Source organism: Eulemur rufifrons, chromosome 2 (genome assembly GCF_041146395.1).
Source record: "Eulemur rufifrons isolate Redbay chromosome 2, OSU_ERuf_1, whole genome shotgun sequence".
Classification (NCBI taxonomy): Eukaryota; Metazoa; Chordata; class Mammalia; order Primates; family Lemuridae; genus Eulemur; species Eulemur rufifrons.
In genome coordinates, this window is record NC_090984.1 from 99,967,192 (window position 1) to 99,983,018 (window position 15,827).

At 38.8% G+C, this 15,827-nt stretch overlaps 1 protein-coding gene across 2 annotated transcripts in view; it reads left to right on the top strand.

Moving 5' to 3' along the window:
* Positions 1-402: 402 nt before the first annotated feature.
* The window catches only part of PSEN1 (presenilin 1), a 65,045-nt gene continuing 49,620 nt past the window's right edge, over positions 403-15,827 (top strand). The window contains exons 1-3 of one of the 2 annotated variants that reach the window (XM_069488495.1): positions 403-500; positions 8,058-8,139; positions 8,231-8,370. In XM_069488495.1, coding sequence (XP_069344596.1) covers positions 8,284-8,370 — 87 coding nt within the window. In that variant the 5' untranslated portion in view covers positions 403-500; positions 8,058-8,139; positions 8,231-8,283. The remainder of the gene's footprint in view (positions 501-8,057; positions 8,140-8,230; positions 8,371-15,827) is intronic. The other variant, XM_069488500.1, reaches the window with a different exon arrangement.

Here is a 15,827-nt window from a genome sequence, read left to right on the forward strand (position 1 = left end):
CCCACCAGAAGTTTTGATTGATGGGGGGGAGGGGCACGGATATTTACAATTTTAACTAGCATCCTCTTGATTGTGATGCCCCTAGTTCGCACTTTGAGAAACTATACAAACACTACAAGTACTACAGAGAAATGAAAGAAGTTAGATTAGATCTAGTGTTTGTAGGCTGGAGAAACGCACGGGGACCAGTTCCTCGGCTCAAGAGCAGTCTCCGATCCGTGACAACCCACGCCTGCTTAAGCGCATTCCTCCAGGTGGAGGAGGCCTGCTGGAGCCCGGGATTTCCCCCGCAAGCCTCGCGCGCTGCCGGAAGCTCCGCCCCCGCTGGCCCGGCCGCCAACGGCGCCAGAGCCGGAAATGACGACACTGGCGAGGGCTTTCGGGCGTGGCCTAGGACGGGCAGCTCCGGGGGCAGCGATTTCACATCGGAAACAAAACAGCGGCTGGTCTGGAAGTAACCTGGTTTGCGAGCGAGTGGCGGCTGCGGCGACGGGAAAAGAGTACGTGCGTGGTGAGGAGTCCGGGTAGAAAGTAACGCACCGCAGACACGGGAGACCGCGGGCAGGGCCCGGCCCTTTGTCCCTGGCCGGGCCTCGGAGCCGGTGTCCTCGAGGATGAGGGGCGGGGCGCGGCCGGGTTGGGACCGAGGGACCCCGCATGGGAAACGAGGAGGGGCGGCCGGTTTCTCGGGCTCCGGGTGCGTCGCGCGGTAAGGTTGAAGAAAGATTCCCTTCGAGCTTTGGTACGGAAGCTTTTTTCCCCGAAGACATCTCCAGGCGCAGGTGCCTTGGGCTGGGATTGACCCGTCTTGAGTGGAGCAGGGGAAAGAGGAAGCTCTTTGGGCTGGGTCGGGTTGAGCAACTGGTCAAACTGTCCCTCACCCCTGAAGTGTGTCCTTGTGCAGAAGCGAGTGGCACTCAGGGCTAAGTTCCTCAGTCTTAACGTTCGAGGCGGAAAACGTGGTCTGTCACGAGGCGTGCATGTCCAGTGCTTACGTGTGTTTGCTTTTTCTTACCTCTTAGATTCTTTTCAAATGTGTGGCACTGTTATGGTCAGAGCCTTGCTTTGGGCACGTTAATCTGGTAGTAGAGGCTGGGATGGTGAGAGAATTAAGGTGACTTTTGCATAATTCAGATGAGATATAATGAGAGTTCCTCCTGCGATGGTGGCAGAGGTTTAGAAAAAAGAAATATAAACAGGACATGGCAACCAGTTGAGGAGCAAGGAATAAAGTGTAAAGTTGACTAGGAGGTTTTAAGTTTAGAGAATGGGAGGGACGTTCTCAGAAATAAGGAAATTAGGAGGAAAGAACCAGAGAGGAAGACAAGGAAGTGGCTTGAGAGTATTACTTTTGAAGTGTCAGCAGTTGAAAATGTCCTGTGGGCAGGACTGGAGCTGTAAATATTTGTCACTTAAATAGATTTACCAGTCGATGTTGGAGCAATGGAGGAGATGTCTAAGTGAAAAGGACAGACACTACTTAGGAGCACTTATAACGAGGGGGTGGAAGAAGGGAGAGGAGCCAGCTGAGGAGAGTGAGTGTGGTGGGAGGAGAACAACCATAGTGCAGTGTCACAAAAGCTGAGGAAGAGAGGAAGCTTCAGGAAGGAAAAGATTGTCAGGGATTTTGAATATTAGATCTGGTGTAGCAGAAAGAACGGAAGATTTAGAGCAGCACTCTCCAGTAGAAATACATACTGTACATAAATGTTATTTCAGATTTTCTAATAAACATTTTTTTTCTTTTTTTAGCTCAAACACAAGTGTCTGAATTTTTCTTCTTTTTCTTTTTTTAGCCCAGACACAAGTAATAAACATTTTTTAAAGGTAAAAAGAAACAGGTGAAGTTAATTTGAATATATTAACATAATAATATATTTATTTTAACCCAATATACTTGACAGCTTTATTTCAGTATTTAATTAATATAAAAATTTGTTTGTCTTCCCCTGTAGATAGTAAGCTCCTTAAAAACAGACGCAGTATCTGATTTAATAGTATCCCTAGTACCCATCACAGTGTCTGGTTGTGTAGAAGAAACCCAGTGTTTGTTTATTAAAGGGTATTAATGTTTCCTTTTCACAATGCCTTTGTACAGTTTCTTGTTAAAGTTGATTCAAAACAAAAGAAAGAATGCAGACAATACTGAATATAACCAGTGATTTATAAATTAATTAGATGTAAGTAATCATTTTTTCATTAAAAATTAGTTGTATTCTGTCCATTTCCACAGAGAATTAGAGACAATGATTCGAAGTAATCATACCTTCCTTGTAGAGCCATTAAAATTAAATAACTTATTGGGAAAGATTTTTTTAATAATTATACAGAGGTTGATAATACAGGACTGTAGTCCCATATACACAATTCTGAAATCCAAAAACTCATGAAAACCAAAAGTTTTTTCATAACTAATTTGACAGCAAAATATGACCTGTACCTAGTTGTGTCTTTTTTAATGTAATTTAAAAGAATTCGTGTTTTTCACTATAGATTGAATAATGTGTTTGATTTTGTGGTTCTAGCTAAGATCCAGTGGGGGCATTATACAACATAAGGTATTTGCATCATATTACCTTTACAAAATCCAAAAAATTCTGAATTCTAAACACATTTAGTCCTAATGGTTTCAGATAAGGGATTCTGGATTTGTAATTATAAGTCTTTGTTCATTTTTATTGTATCTTCTGAGCCAACATAACCATTATTTAAAAACAAATTGCTATAGTAACTCTACAGACCTTACCCAAACTTAGAGTCTTAGAACATTTATTCTCATGCAAGGCTTTGCATCAAGGTGTAGATCAGAGGGGACGATTCTTATCTGCATGTCTTATTCTGAGGTAGTGGCTACTCTAAGCTCTTCTCAGCAGAAGTGCAAGAAGGTAAGGCCAGTTGCACAAGTGTAGTTCAAATGTCCTCTTCTGCCACATCTGCTGTGATCAAATTTATCAAAACAAGTCATATGATCATGCCCAAAGGCTTGGGGGTGGACAGTAGACTGCACCCACTATGAGGCCAAAGCAAGTCACAAAGCCAAACCCAACATCACTGTAGAGAAATATATTCCCTCCCTTGGGGAGGCTGGGGGAGGGAGTGAATATTTGCTGAATAATAATGTAATCTACCACAGATGGTTCACAGAGGTGGAGTGGGATGGAAGGAGGAAAAAAAAAATCAAATAGAATGTATCACTATTCTTGCTCTTTTTAGTGTGTACCACTTTCACAAAGGCTTTTTTAGGGTTAGGGAAATGATTTGCTCCGAGTCTCTTAAAACTCAGAGGATTGTTTTCAGATATATTTCTAAAGTTTTAAATTAATTTTAAATTATTTTGTTAGTTTCAGTTAAAGAATGTAGTTTAGAGTTTGGTTACATTTACTGTTGGATGTGAACATTTAATAAGTCAAGTAGACGCTTTTCTAGTCCATCCATACAATCAGAACTTGGGCTGCCTGTTGAGGGAGAAACTGTCAAAGTAACACCAAGAAGACTGGTTAAATACTTTTGTAGAAAATGATTAAATCACAAGCTCTTTTGCACTTGAAAACTTCTTAGCATTGCAATGCAGATGCAGCAAAAAATACTGTTAGCATTTTTCTAAGTGAAAGAGTAACAAGTCAAGTGGCTTAGGGATGTTAAAGCAAGTCAGAAGCCCTCTGTGCTAGAGATCATGATTAAGTCTTAGGAAGATGTTTTTCTAGAGTGCAAATTTTGTTTATGTATTATCTCTGAGAGTGAAAAAAGAAAATTATCAATCATAAAGTAACTACATTCTCTAGGAGTTTGAGGTTTAGTTGTTACCTTGGGATATAATGAGAGAAAAAATGTGCTTTTCTGTTGGCGCTTGAACGGGATTTTTAATAAACTTGAAATTCTAAGCTTTGCTTCTGTGATACTTTTTGAAGTGCCAATGGGTAGAGGATTTTCTGGTTAGACAGACTTTTCTGTTCAGCACATCTAAGCTTGGAGATTATGGGTAGTTCTGCTGGGGCATTTTCAGTCTCTTTGTATATAATAGAAAAAAATCCTAGTTGCCCATCAGAGGAGGATTTCTTTTTCCTTTTGTCTGATTGAGCAAGCGTCTTGAGAGAAGGAAATGATAGCAGTGAATTCATATGTTGTGCTCTGTCAGTCTTCAGCAGGTTGCCAGAGAGCAGAAACACCAAAGTCAATTCTGTCCCTACTCCCACTCCCTCTGCAATCCAGGTCACATGAAAGAGCCTTATTTTGGAGTAACTATCTTTTGTGTTCACAGGGCTCAGCTAAGAATGTTATAAAGTCTACTAGTGTTTTTTGCCACGCTGCTTGAACAGTGGGGTCATTGACCTTCTCCATGCAATCATCAATTGTTGTCAGCTGTTACTGGACCAAAATCAAATCGAGCTTTGCCTGCCCCTTTCTTTGTACCAACAGCATTTGTTTGTTCACCAGGCCTGACTGAGACCTAGCCCTGTTGCCTGTTTCTGCTTCCTACTGAGCTCCATGTAAAGAGCAGCTCTTCTAGGGAGGCTCACCCTGTAGCACTATGATCTTCAGAGCATCAAGGGAGGCATGAGATTTCTCTGGGCCCACTGGAAAAGACCTGGGCTGGGCATCAGAAGACCTGAGTTCTGGAAACAGCATTCCAGAACCGTAACTGCTTAGGCACATTCCTTCAGCTTTCCTGAGGTTTTTTACATGTTAATACAGATTCCTTTCCTCATGAGCATTTTTTTGTCTGTTTGTTTGTTTTGTTTTTTTAAAGAATCTAATGGAATAATGGATGTGAAAAGAACTTTGAAGATAGGATTGGGACATGCTAAAATGACGAATATATTATTGATCATTCTTACAGGATCTGTCTGAGAAAGCTCCAGTGTAGTAATCAGCTTGTATGGTTTCATGTCGTAGCTGAACAGATCTATGAGCATAAAGGTAAAAATGGAAACTACTTAAAATGACCAGATTTTCATTATAGCTTATACCATAAAAATAAATATGTACATACATACATGCTAGGAGTGTATATTGGGAATGCTTTTGGCACTTCAATTTTCAATTTATAGTTAGAGCAGTTATTGAAATTTAAGATCTCAGCAGTAGTTTTACTAGTAATAAAAATCAGCTCAATGTACCTTAATCCTCATTGCTATAAACTCGTAGAGAGCAGGGATAGAGTTTTATACAGAGGTAATATAGTGTAATATGTGAATTCCAACTCCTTGCTTGCCAAATGTGACCTTAACTAAGTTAGTTAACTTTTGTGTGCCACATTGTTTCATCTGTAAAGTGGGTAAAGTGAACATAATAAATTGTTAAATCCCCCAAGTTTCTGTCTCTGAGTTTTGCATGTAAGTCAACAGTGTCTCTCTTTAGTGAATGGATAATCACTTTTCTTATTTAGTATTATTTTATTTATGCTAAATTTATAGTGTAAGATTATACTGATCTTATTTGGTGCATGGATAATTGCTTCTCATATTTTGCCTGTAAATGTAATACACTTTATTTACTTACCTTCTATTTACTTTTGCTTGCATTGCCCTTTTTTGTCTTTTGCCTTGTTTCATTTGGCTAATACCCTCTTGTTTACTTGCTTTGTTTCTGAGGGATCATATGAGAATACTAATAAGATTTCTAAGGGTTTTTCTTTACTAGAGTATACTTTAAATGATAGGAATAGTTTTCAGAGCAGCCAGTAGAGGTAACTGATAAGAACTTTTTCTATTTGACATCTTGTGGCGTTTCTGGGTTAGCTCAAGAAGTAGGTGCTGTACTAAATGCTTCTGTGGAAAGGAAGGGCTAAATATGTACTCTGTTTACTCATCAATAATGCTAGGCTGTTAAAATTTCAGCTAGTCAGCTTTTAAAAATCTAGAAGTTTAGGTCAAAACATTTACTTTGAATACTTACTGTACTTCAAAAATATAACTATTCTATTGGAGTCCACTCTCTTTTGGTGTGCTAATACATACAGATGCTCCTCTACTTATGATGTGGTTGCATCCCAGTAATCCATCATAAGTAAGTTGCAAATGCATTTAATATACTTAACCTACCAAACATCATAGCTTGGCCTAGCCTACCTTAAACATACTCAGAACGCTTACATTAGCCTACAGTTGGGCAGAATCATCTAGCACAAAGCTTACTGTATAATAAATGTTGAATATCTCATGTAATTTATTGAATACTGAAAGTGGAAAACAGAATGGGTAATTTGGGTAATCAAAGTATAGTTTCTACTGAGTGCACATTGCTTTTGCATCATAGCAAATCCAGAAAATCCTAAGTCAAACTGCTGTCAGGCACCATATGTATTGCCAAATCTTAATTTTATCCATATCAAAAGACAGGACCAAAGACAGGAATAATCCTAAATATAGGATTATTCCTACAGAAATTTATTTGAATTTTTAAATTGAAGTATAATATGATAATGTGCACAGAGCATAAGACTACAGCTCAGTGAATTTTCACAAACTGAATGAATCCCCGTTATAACTAGCACCCAGATTAAGAAACAGAATATCACTGATACCCCAGAAGCTTTCCATGTCCGTTTCAGTGAGTAAGCCCCCCAAAGAGTAACTGTTGTCTGTATTTGTATTCTTAATTCACTTTGTTTTTTTTAATGATTTTACATTATGTCTTTAATTCATATTGATTGACAATTCCCTGCTCCCATTCCAACTGACTATGGGCTGAAGGTGAGGGGAGGAGAAAGACGGACATGGTGTATAAAAGGGTGTAGGATAGCATGGAAAGCCTAACTTGGTTAAAAATTTGTCATGATTTGAATGATCCCAATGTAGGTAGTTAAGGGCTAATGTGAACTTGATACCTTTACTGGAGGAAAAAATTGCTTTGTGCGTTTTTGATGAAAAGTCATTAGAAGAAACAAAGTGGAATATTTAGAGGATAGAGGATCATGAAGTGTTAAAAGTGGAAATGAAACAGGACATTGACAAAATGCTTTTTTATGTAAACATATACAATAATGTTTTAGATACTATATATTAATTAGAATACTGCTTGGGTATATACACAGATTTTTCCCTTCTAGATTTCTGAAGACTCTATGAAAAGGAAAAGTTGGAATCATGAATAATTGGCTGATGGAGGCTAGGTGTGGTGGCTCATGCCTGTAATCCCAGCACTTTGAGAGGCTGAAGATCACATGAATCTAGGAATTTGAGGCCAGACTGGACAACATAGTGAGACCCCATCTCTAAAAAAAAAAAAAATTAGCTGGGCATGGTGGCACATGCCTGTAGTTCTAGCTACACAGGAGACTAAGGCATGGGGATTGCTGAGCCCAGGAGTTTGAGACTAGTGAGCTATGATCATGCCATTGTACTCCAGCCTGGGCAGCAGCATGAGACCTTGTCTCCAAAAATAAAAAGGATTGGTTGATGGAAATTAAGATAGGCAAATGGGAATGTGGCCCCCCAGGACGGTGAACTCTGAGAGACATAGCCATAGAACCATGTCTGTAAAGAAAGGCAATGCCAGGACGCAGAAGAGAGACGTGAAGCTGAGGGTCGGGAGTCAAGAGTCTGCGATTCTTGTCCTCGTCTGCCTTAATTGTGTGGTCTTAAGCAAGTCACTGACTGAACTTCTCTGGGTCCCCTTCTGTTTTTGTAAAATAGGTATGTTACCTATTCACCTTGCCTTGAGGTATTGTGTTAAGGATGAGATGAGATGATAGAAAGAATTTTACAAAATTGAAAGCACTAAACAAAATACTTTTATGGATACAAAAATCAGGTTAGACTGGTCAGCATAGAAAAAGAAATGTCAAGAACATTCCTTAAGATCATTCAGCTCTCTTTGCTCTACATCTGAAATCATTAAGTATCTTTGTGATTGAAAATATTTGGTGTCTCAAGTGGATCTACTCATTGCTAAAGAGTTACTGTGAGCTGACAATAAGTTTGTCATTTAATTGAAAGTCAGCAAATTAATACATTTCTGGTTTACAAATTGGTCTTTTAAGTATTAATCAAATCAGGTGTGGGTGAATTTGCTAAGATTTAACCAACACTGAATGACCTGGTAAAATCCTATTTCAGACCTAATCCAGGAGCCTACAAGTGACAGCAGCCCTCGAGGTCCTTAGACAGCTTGGCCTGGAGGAGAACACATGAAAGAAAGGTTTGTTTCTGCTGAGTATAATTTATGAAAATGTTTAAAAAAATAAAAGTATAATAATGTACAAAGTTCTGTTTTCTTTTTCCCTTTTCAGAACCCCAAGAGTCTTTGTTTTCTGTGAAAAAGTATTTCTCTACGGTTGCTCCAATGACAGAATTACCTGCACCTCTGTCCTACTTTCAGAATGCACAGATGTCCGAGGATAACCACCTGAGCAATACTGTACGTAGCCAGGTACCGTGTCCGCCTCTAAAACTGCCCTTGCCAGAATGGATTCAGTTGTCATCCCCCCTCACCTCCAAGAGATGCTCAGGGGGCTGAGTAGGCTTTCTCTACCTAATTTCTATATTTGTTGAACTTGAACTGAGTGCTGGGGGACACAAGGCTATTTAAGAAATGAGTATTGATAATAGTTCCTATGTGGCTCAGGTATCACCCCCTCAGTTGAAGCCTTCTCCAACTTCCTGAGCTGTATAGCACCTCATAGTTCACATTGTTTATTCTTTTATTTGTCTTGCTCTTGCTCCTCTACAGGCTGAGTACATTTTATTTATCTTTTTCAATACCTAGCACAGTTCCTGACAGTGCTCAGTAAATGTTCATTGACAGGACGATCGCACAATGTAGAAGTTCTGAGAGTTCAAAGGAGGGAATCGGGAAGCAGTATAATCTGTGCCATGGGACGAAGAGATTGTTCAGCAGCTTCACACACAGACATCAGATGTGCCTACAACCCTGTTAGCTGCTCATTACGTACTGGGTGCAGACTTCACAGATGTCCTGTGAAATGACTGGAGAATCAGTAGGATTTTTAGAGGTGGAGCCAGAATGGGGAAAACACAAGGCCAACTATAAGCTATGCAGGTGGCACTAGGGCGTGGAGGAGTTGAACTTTACTCTGTTCGGACCAGAGGGCAGAGCTAGGAACGGTGATGAAAGTTACCAGGAAACAGGTTCTGGATCAGTAAAAAGAATTTTCTCACAATTATAGTATGTCTGAAAGACCATGTGCTGCCTTATAGACTAGTGTGTACTTATCATAAAAGCAGTCACAGAAGGCTGAAAGACCATTAGCCAGATCTGCAGAGGATTAGTCTATGGAATGGGCAGTTGGAATATAGCACTCAATGGCCTGGAAGTTCCCTTTACACATTGAAGATTTAGGATTCTCACTTTTCCTCTCTGTAAAATGAGATGATTTACTAGATAATCTCAAAATTCTCTTCCAACTCAAAAGTTCTGATGTGACTAGACGTTGGAGTAGCCAGCTGTTCTGGTTTGCCTGATACTAGAGATTCTGAAACACAGGACTGTTCTAAAACTGGGGCAGTTCTGAGCCAATAAGATTGAGTTGGTTACCCTACCAGAAGTACAATGAAATTGAAATCATTTTGGATTTGAGTCTTATTCAATTAGTTGACTTTCTTGTGTAACCTCAAGTATCTTTACAGTTGTATATTGTTAATATTCCAGTAGAAGATAATATCTAAAGCGTTTCTCTTATTCCAGAGGTCAAAGGTTGACCTTAGCTTCATTTCTTCAACTCTCAGCAGAAACAGTAATGGGCTGCTATATATCACCTGGAGAATAGGTTTTCATTTTATTGGCTGTAATCTCATCCACAGAAAAGGGATTTGAAGTTTGATGAGAGCAGTCAGAGAGCTAAAAATAGTCTTTGTTTTTTTAAACTAAATATGTGTTTCTCAGATTGTTGTTGTATAATGTTTCTAGTGTATACCGAAAAGTATGGCAAATAATACAAGAACCAATGTACCTACCACCTAACTTTATTATACTTTAATATCTTGTCTTATTTGCTCTGTATACCTTGTTTTTGAAGATTATTTTCACTGTTTTTTCTGTTTTTATTTATTGATGCTACACTAAATGAAATCCTAACTAAATAAAATTTTGCATTTAATTTGAAAAGAGAGACTAATTACATGACAACAAAAAAATTGCAGTTAAAATTGAAGTGCCCCTCCCCCAGTCCCATTCCTCTTTTCCCAGGATAGTTACTATCTGGATGGTTATCATGCTTTCTATATATATTTCTGTACATAAATAATATATAAGATTATATAATAGTAATTTGCATGCTTTTAAACTTTATATTTAAAAAGTGTGTGTATGTCTAAGTTGTAGAAGAAAGTTCCCACATTTTTGAAATTTATATGTGTAGATATATATTGCAGAAGAGACATCCCCATGTTTTTGCAATTTATGTATCTATAGATGCATGTAGTTCTAGTGCATTCATTTTTTTCTTCTTTTGTGAATATATAAAAATTATATATTCTGTTGACAAATTCTTGGTAGTTTCCAGTTTTTCAAAATAACCAACAGTGCTGCAATGACATTCTGATTCCTTAATCCTAGTGTAGTTATGTGAGTTTCTCAAAGATAGTTGCTGCGATTGGGTATGTGGATCTTAAACTATATTAGAGACTACAACGATGCTTGCCAAAGTGGTTATACATCAAGAGTTGTATTGGCTGGGCGCGGTGGCTCACGTGAGCCTGTAATCCTAGCACTCTGGGAGGCCGAGGTGGGCGGATCGTTTGAGCTCAGGAGTTCGAGACCAGCCTGAGCAAGAGTGAGACCCCATCTCTACTAAAAATAGAAAGAAATTATATGGACAGCTAAAAATATATATAGAAAAAATTAGCCGGGCATGGTGGTGCATGCCTGTAGTCCCAGCTACTCGGGAGGCTGAGGCAGTAGGATCGCTTGAGCTCAGGAGTTTGAGGTTGCTGTGAGCTAGGCTAACGCCACGGCACTCACTCTAGCCTGGGCAACAGAGTGAGACTCTGTCTCAGAAAAAAAAAAAAAAAAAAAAAAAAAGAGTGTATTGCATACTGGGCGAGGTGGCTCATACCTATAATCCTAGCACTCTTGGGAGGCCGAGGTGGGAGGATCGTTTGAGGACTGGAGTTCAAGACCAGCCTGACCCTGTCTCTACTAAAAATAGAAAAAATTAGCTGGGTGTGGTGGTGTGCTCCTGGAGTCCCAGCTATTCAGGAGGCTGAGGCAGAAGGATCGCTTGAGCCCAGGAGTTTGAGGTTGCTGTGAGCTAAGCTGATGCCATGGTACTCTAGCCTGGGCAACAGCAAGATTCTGTCTCAAAACAGACAAACAAACAAAACCCAAAATACCAGTGCATTGCAGTGTCTATTCTTTAATATCCTTGCCAGTTCTTGGTGTTATCTGACTTACTATGTATCAATCTGATGAGCTTAAAATGTATCTGCTATTATTTTAATTGTATTTCCCTAATTGCTAAGATTGAACCTTTTTTCTTATGCTTATTAGCCATTTGTATTTTTTATGAATTGCCTGTTTGTGTTCTTTGCCCGTTTTTCTACTGGTTGGTTGTCTTTTTCTTACTGGTGTCATACAAATATAGTATATATTTTAGGGGGTTGGCTATACACTTTTCAAATATTTTCTTCCAGTCTGTAGCTCTAGTTTGTTTATGGTATACAGTTTAAATATGTTAAGTAAGTGAATTATTCTTTCCTTTTAAAAATTAAGTTTATTTGTGTTTTTTCAATTAAAAATAGTTTAAGAAAAATATGTAGTATAGGCCAGGCGCGGTGGCTCACGCCTGTCTATAATCCTAGCACTCTGGGAGGCTGAGGCGGGAGGATGGCTTGAGGTCAGGAGTCGAGACCAGCCTGAGCAAGAGAAAGACCCCGTCTCTACTAAAAATAGAAAGAAATTAGCTGGACAACTAAAAATATATATAGAAAAAATTAGCCAGGCATGGTGGCGCATGCCTGTAGTCCTAGCTGTTCAGGAGGCTGAGGCAAAAGGATTGCTTGAGCCCAGGAGTTTGAGGTTGCTGTGAGCTAAGCTGACGCCACGGCACTCTAGTCCGGGCAACAGAGTGAGACTCTGTCTCAAAAAAAAAAAAAGAAAAAAAGAAAAGAAAAATATGCAGTATAGATTGGCTGCACTGAATATGAAGAAAGTTTTCCATATCTTATGTAGACTGAGATAAACTACTAGCAACTGCTGTGTAGTGAGCCAATGTTCAGCTCTCCATCTTTGTCTTACATCTATACCAGGAAAATAAGAGAAGAAAAATATGGGTGATCTTGGTGATTTTCCCCTTTTATTTTCCAGATGTTTCATAATATAGTTGTCTTACAATTTTAACAAAAACTATTTTGAAAAAGTGAGGTAATATGAGGAAAAGTCACACAAATGCAGTATGCTACCTAGGGAATCTGTGGAAAGCAGGCAAGCATTTAAGGTTTTCCATGATGATTGACTAAAATAGTAGGTGAGTTAGAACAGCTGATGTAAAAGAAATCAAAGAAGACTGATAGCATGTGGCCTTTGAGAGCACCCTCATTGGCAGTTGAAGTTTGTATTATGCCCTCTTCATCAGTGAAAGCTTCAGTATGTCTGTTAGTCTCCATTTTAAAAGACTGAAATGTTTATAATGCTTTCTGGAAATTTTTCATTAAAAATTACTAAAAAGTTTATACTTACCCAAGTTTGATTATCTGGAAAACTCACCTGTATAAAACATCTTAATTTCTGCCAATGCCAGATGAGAGATATGGTTGCATTGGTCTCACCTTTTCACTTTTTGGAATTTTCTACTTTTTTATGCTCTTTGATTCCATCTAGGTTGTAAATTCCCTGAAGGCAGAACTTTATTCATGTTTCTGAGCTGCCTTTAGAGTTTATTGGTTACTAAGTATCTCTAAAGGAGCGCAATACAAATCTCCCAGCAAAAGAAAAAAGGTGTTTTGGGTTTTTTCCTCATGTTAGCAAGAGAGATTTTAGGTTTTATATCTACAAATAAAAGTTGGAAGTGAATCACATCGCTTGACTAAGGACATCAGCTTCCATGTGAGTGTCTCTGGGCCCCGTGTTCCCTGGGAACTTCCTTAGCCATCTTACGCCACTGCTCTTGCTGCCACTTACCTCTGCACTGCTTTCACCATGTGGAGCAGAGCTACAGTTTTTATGTAGAACAACTGTCAAATGATAGCTTGACATGTCACAAGAATCAAATGGAGAATCCATTTTATTATATTTTTCCTCAGGAACATGTGTTCTGCTTCTGTAGAGATGTCATTCAGTTCAAGATTTTACTGGTTTCCATTCATTTACCCTCCACCTCTAACTAGAAGCTGATATAGACTTCACGTTTGTTTTTGCCATTGGTTGGCTATATCTTATGGGCTGCAGTCCCCACCCCCCAGGCCGTGGACGGGTACCAGTCCGTGGCCTGTTAGGAACTGGGCCACACAGCAGGAAGTGAGTGGCACGTGAGCCAGTGAAGCTTCATCTGTATTTACAGCCACTCTCCATCTCTCGCATTGCAGCCTCAGCTTTGCCTCCTGTCAGATCACTCACTGTCTCTCATCACCCCCAGATGGGACCATCTAGTTTCAGGAAAACAACCTCAGGGTTCACACTGATTCTGCATTATGGCAAGTTGTATAATTATTTTATTATATATTACAACATAATAATAGAAATCAAGTGCACAAATAAATGTGCTTGAATCATCCTGAAACCATCCCTCCCCCCCCAACACACACTCTTTTACCCTAGTCCATGGAAAAATTGTCTTCCATGAAACCAGTCCCTGGTGCCAAAAATGTTGGGGACTGCTGTCTGTAGGGACTGGATACTAGAAGGTAGACTAATGATTCTGAAAAAAGGCAAAGTTTATAAGTTGTGAAATAACTAAAGTTCTTTGTTTCCTAACCATGTCATATAGATTGGATATTTAAGTAACTCTAACAAGAACATTGCTTATTTTTCTATAGTTTGTGATCTATCATAATCCTTTGATTTACTTTCACTATACCAGTTAAATAATTTGTAGCGTTTTATTTTTCTGTAGCAAAAATTTTGACATGTAGAGCTCTTTTTCCTTGGCCTTTTATAATCCTTTTCCAGAGGTAGCCTCCGTTTCATTTCTACTGACATTACGAGAATACACTAAAACCAGAGAAAATTGAAAATATAAACTTCAGAATAGTGAAAATTCATGTTTTTGATTTGGTATAGGTTTACATCTTTTATGTGGATTAACTGAGACTTTTTTTGCTTTTCTAAGGTATAAAATAGTAAATTTTTTTTGAAGTAAGCCTAAATTAGTTTATATTGTTAAGTTAGTCTTTTTTCTTTTTCCCCCAGACAGAGTCTCGCTCTTTTGCCTGGGCTAGAGTGCCGTGGCATCAGTCTAGCTCACAGCAACCTCAAACTCTTGGGCTCAAGCAATCCTCCCGCCTCGGCCTCCCAGAGTGCTAGGATTACAGGCATGAGCCACCATACCGGCCTGGCCTCTTAAGTTAGTCTTACAGTAAGTCTTAGACTATGGTTTTCAAACCTTAGTGTGCCTTAGTGTCCCTGGAGATTTTGTTAGAACAAATTCTCTGGCCCCAATCCCAGAGTTCTTGATCTTGTAGGTCTGGGATGGGGCCAGAGAATTTGCATTTCTGACCAGTTCTCAGGTCTTGCCAGTGCTTCTGATCCAGGGACCATCGTTTGAGAATAGTTGTATTTGAATAAAGAAATAAAGGAAAAGCCAGGCTTGATAGTGTGTACTTGTAGTCCCAGCTACTGGGGAGGCTGAGGTGGGAGAATTGCTTGAGCCCAGTAGTTCAAGACCATTAGCAACATAGCAAGGCCCCATCTCAAAACAAAATTTAAGAAAAAAGGAAAGAAGAAATAAAGGGAAAGTAACATTAGAGAAAAATGTTTAGATTTATATATTGTATTTTTTCATATTAATTTATTCTGACCCACATTTTCTAGTGCTTAAGGAAATATAAATTGTCAATAGCCTTTTTGATCTAGAATAGAATATAATCATTTAACTAAAAAAGAAGCCTTAAAGTAGTAATTAATCATTGAAAGACCAATAATGATTCCCTATATAAAAGCAATTGCTGAAGAACATTTATATAAATCTGCTACCTTCAGCTGCTGAATTTACAACATTAAAATGTGTCTGGTCTTTATAAGTGAAGTGATATAATATCTTTTCAGAATTCAAAGCATTAAATGTGAAGAACTTTATTAAGTTGTTAGCAAATCAGAGTGGCAGAACTGGCTTCATTTTTTAGATGGTGGTAAGTCACTTTTTGACTGTAAGAAATCTATAAAATTAAACAGAAAACAAATCTATAAACTACTTAATGGACCTTGAGGAGAAAAAAATAAGTGAAAGTGGTGATCTAAATTTAAACTCAATCAGATCCACAGGCCAGTCAGCCTTTGACAGTGTTATTGTACTGTTGATAGCAGTGAATTTGTTTTCCCAGCTATGTCAAAGTAAAGTATGGAGAAAAGAAACTTAAAGTCTTGGTGACCTCCGAAGGAACATGCTAGCTTTTGCGTGAGAATAAAGTCAGAAATCTTAGGCACAGATCTTAATGATTTGTTAAGAAACACTAGGCTCAAGCCTAACACAACAGCCCCCTAAATGTTAAATATTATCTCTAACCAGTTAGGTCAACTGTTCAGGGAAATGACGGCTGCCTTTGGCATTAGAGTAATGCTTAAACCTCTAACTCCAGGGAATCACAAAGCTTGGGCAGGTGCCGGATGGAGTTCTGCATGTTGTTGAAACACATATGGCCTGTGATTAATAAATGTTTTCAAGTTTTCCACTTAACTTGCCAGTTCTTTGGTTAAGCTACTCTTCTAGCTCTGTC